We start from the raw sequence: 3,679 nt of genomic DNA, 5'->3' as shown, positions 1-3,679 counted from the left end.
GTTGAAATTCAAAAGAATTTAGCGGTAGCCCTAATTAATACATTTAGTGATGCGGTGGAGAAAACCTAATGGGTCGAGAGTGCGAGACTACAAGTTAGAATCTTTCAAACGAAGAAATAAGGTTTGCCTGGTAGTAGCTTGGGATAAGGGGACAAGAATGCACCTCCTAAGTTTGGAAGGGGAACTGGCGGAATAAGACTTCTGGAGATGCCAAGAGAAGCCCCGTCAAGAGGAGGTCTAGGCGGGAGAGGACAACAGAGAGGTGCCTCACAAGGAGGCTTGGCATCAGCTCCCCGTATTTCCTGCGAATATTGTAGGAAGCCAAATCACACAAAGAAAAATTGTTGGAGGAAAGAAAGAAAATGCTTGTACTGTGGAAGTGCCGATCATCAGATTGCTAATTGTCCAGTTCCATCTCGAGAAGAGTGTGGGACCCAGCAGTCAACCAAGACAAATCCTGGACAGTCAAAAGTAGAAGGGAATAGACCAAAAGTGCTAGCTCGGGTGTACGCGCTAGAGCAACATCAAGTCCCCGATTCATCTGAGGTCGTAGAAGATACGATCCCCATATTCCACCGTTTAGCTAAGATTTTAATAGATTTTGGTGCTACCCATTCCTTTGTCAACCCCAATTTTATATGTGGAATTGATGTAAAGCCTGCTAGATTGCCATATGACTTAGAAGTTAGTACTCCTACGGGTGACCAACGTTTGATCACCAGTATGGTTTATAAGAATTGCGAAATTTGGGTTGTAGAGAGAAAACTATTGAGGGATCTAATAAGTTTAGCCATTAAGGGGTACGATGTAATCTTGGGTATGGATTGGTTAGTTCGATATGATGTTCAACTAGATTATAAAAGGAAAGTGGTAGAATTTTGCATACCTGGGGAGGCGACCTTAAGGCTAGATGTAAGGGGTAGATTAGTCTCAACTACACTAATTTCGGAGATTCGAGTTAGAAAATTGTTGAGTAAAGGAGCGCAGGATTTTCTAGCTTTTGTAATAAATACTCCAACCGATAAGTTGGAGGTAGAAAATGCACCGGTGGTAAAGGAATATCCAGATATGTTCCCTGATGAATTAGTGACTTTACCTCCGAAAAAAGAGATAGAAATTAAGTTTGACTTGTTACCGAGGACATCAGCTATCTCTAAAACTCCATATTGGATGGCACCTACTGAACTTAAGGAATTGAAGTTGCAGTTGCAAGATTTATTGTAACAAGGGTTTATTCGAGAAAGTAGATCTCCATGGGGAACTCCGATACTTTTTGTTAAGAAGAAAGACAAAAGTTTAAGACTATATATAGACTACCAGGGGTTAAATGATGTGACAATTAAGAATAAATACCCTCTGCCACATATTGATGAATTTTTTGACCAGTTGCAAGGAGCAATGGTATTCTCGAAGTTAAATCTTCGACAGGGATACTATCAACTGCGAATTAGGAAGGAGGATGTACCAAAGGCTGTAGTCATGCCCTTTGGAATGACCAATGTCCCTGCCGCATTGATGGATTTGATGCATCGAATTTTTAAATCCTACTTGGATCGATTTGTAGTCGTATTTATCGATGACATCCTGATCTACTCGAAAACTCGAGAGAAGCATGGGCAACATTTGAAGATTGTATCGCAGATTTTAAGAGAACATCAGTTATATGCTAAATTTAGCAAATGTGAGTTTTGGTTGAAGAAAATCTCTTTTCTAGGGCATGTGGTTTCAAAAGATGGTATCATTTTAGATCCGACGAAGGTAGAGGCAGTAATTGAATGGAAGCGGCCAGAAAATTCCACTGAGATTCGTAGCTTCTTAGGATTGGCAAGGTATTATTGTCGGTTTATTAAAGATTTCTTAAAACTTGCCGGTCCTTTAACTGATTTGACGAAAAAGCATGACCGTTTTATATGGGACACTAGATATGAAATTAGTTTTCAAGAATTGAAGAGAAGGTTGACTATGACACCAGTTCTAACTCTACCTAATGAAAAGGACAATTTCACTGTATATACCGATGTCTCGAGGGAAGGATTGGAGTATGTATTAATGCAAAATAAGAATGTGATTGCCTTTACTTTTAGGAAGTTGAAACCTCATGAGCAAAATTATCCGACCCATGACTTGGATTAGCAGCTGTTGTCTTTGTCCTAAAAAAGTGGAGACATTATCTGTATGGGGTAACTTTTGAGTTATATACGGACCATAAGAGTCTTAAATACTTATTTTCTCAAAAGGAGTTGAGCATGAGGCATCGTCGATGGATGAAATTTTTAGAAAATTCTGACTATAGGATTAATTACCATCCTGAGAAGGCTAATGTCATAGCAGATGCCTTAAGTCGAAAGGCTCAAGTGTCTGGGTTAATGATTAAAGAATGAGAAATGTTAGAAAAAGTTAGTGAGTGGAATTCTCGTCTTGAACGCTAGAAAGTGATTTTTGAAAATATTACGGTGAAATCCACTCTACTAGATCGAATCAAAGAGACTCAGAAGAAAGATCCGGTGGAACAAAAGTTGATGGAAAATGTACAAAAGGGGGAATTGCCTGATTTCAATTTGAGTCCCGAGAAAATTTTGAGATATCAAAACCGAGTAGTCGTACCAAAGGATGAAACGTTGAAAAAATTTTTTTGGAGAAAGTTCATCGGTCCAAGTATACGATCTATTCGAGTAGTAGTAAGATATATCAGGATTTAAGAGGATTATATTGGTGGGATAGCATGAAGAAGTAAATTGCTCAATATGTTCAAATTTGTCTCATCTGTCAACAAGTTAAAGCCGAACATAAAAAATCCTCTGGTTTGTTACAACCTCTCGAGATACCCGAATGGAAGTGGGAAAATATTACAATGGAATTTGTCTCAGGCTTGCCACGGATATAGAGGGGTCATGATGTCGTTTGGATAATCATCGACCAGTTAACTAAATCGGCCCATTTCTTGTCAATGAACATGAAGTATTCTATGAAAAAGTTGACTCAATTATATATGGATGAAATTATGAGATTACATGGAATCCCAGTGAGTATAGTCTCAGACAGGGATCCCCGATTTGTGTTTCGATTTTGGCAAAAGTTGCAAGAAGCCTTAGGGATCAAACTAAACCTTAGTACTACATATCACCCCCAGACAGATGGACAATCGGAAAAAACCATTCAAACCCTCGAGAATATGTTAAGGACGTGTATCTTGGATTTTGGAGGTAGTTGGGGCCAGCACATAACATTGGTAGAGTTTGCCTACAACAACAGCTTCCATTCATCTATTCAAATGGCACTATACAAAGCTTTCTTAGGAAAAAAGTACCGATCACCGGTTTACTGGGATGAAGTGGGGGAAAAGAAGGTTTTAGATGGAACAACAGTGCCATGGATGGAAGATGCACATAAAAAGATCAAATTGATACGTCAGAGATTTCAAACAGTTCAAAGTCGGCAAAAGAGTTATGCAAACAATCGAAGAAAGGATTTGGAGTTTGAAGTTTGAAGTTGGAGATCTTATATTTCTTAAGATCACTCCGTTTCGAAGTGTCACGGCGAGTAAAGGAAAGAAGTTTCAACCAAGATTTGTGGGACCTTTCAAAATTCTCCAACGAGTTGGAAAGGTGGCATACCGACTCGAACTACCACCGAATTTATTCAGGATTCATAACGTCTTCCATGTCTCGATGCTAAAGAA

The 3,679-nt window shown here is 39.0% G+C and overlaps 1 protein-coding gene across 1 annotated transcript; it reads left to right on the top strand.

Moving 5' to 3' along the window:
• Nucleotides 1–207: 207 nt before the first annotated feature.
• Nucleotides 208–1,224, top strand: LOC113780316. The gene has a single exon (XM_027326127.1). It carries the CDS (start codon nt 208–210, stop codon nt 1,222–1,224), a length of 1,017 nt encoding a protein of 338 aa, XP_027181928.1.
• Nucleotides 1,225–3,679: the final 2,455 nt, after the last annotated feature.

The sequence above is a fragment of the Coffea eugenioides genome, chromosome 8 (genome assembly GCF_003713205.1).
Source record: "Coffea eugenioides isolate CCC68of chromosome 8, Ceug_1.0, whole genome shotgun sequence".
Classification (NCBI taxonomy): domain Eukaryota; kingdom Viridiplantae; phylum Streptophyta; class Magnoliopsida; order Gentianales; family Rubiaceae; genus Coffea; species Coffea eugenioides.
This window is presented reverse-complemented; position numbering and strand designations above follow the sequence as displayed.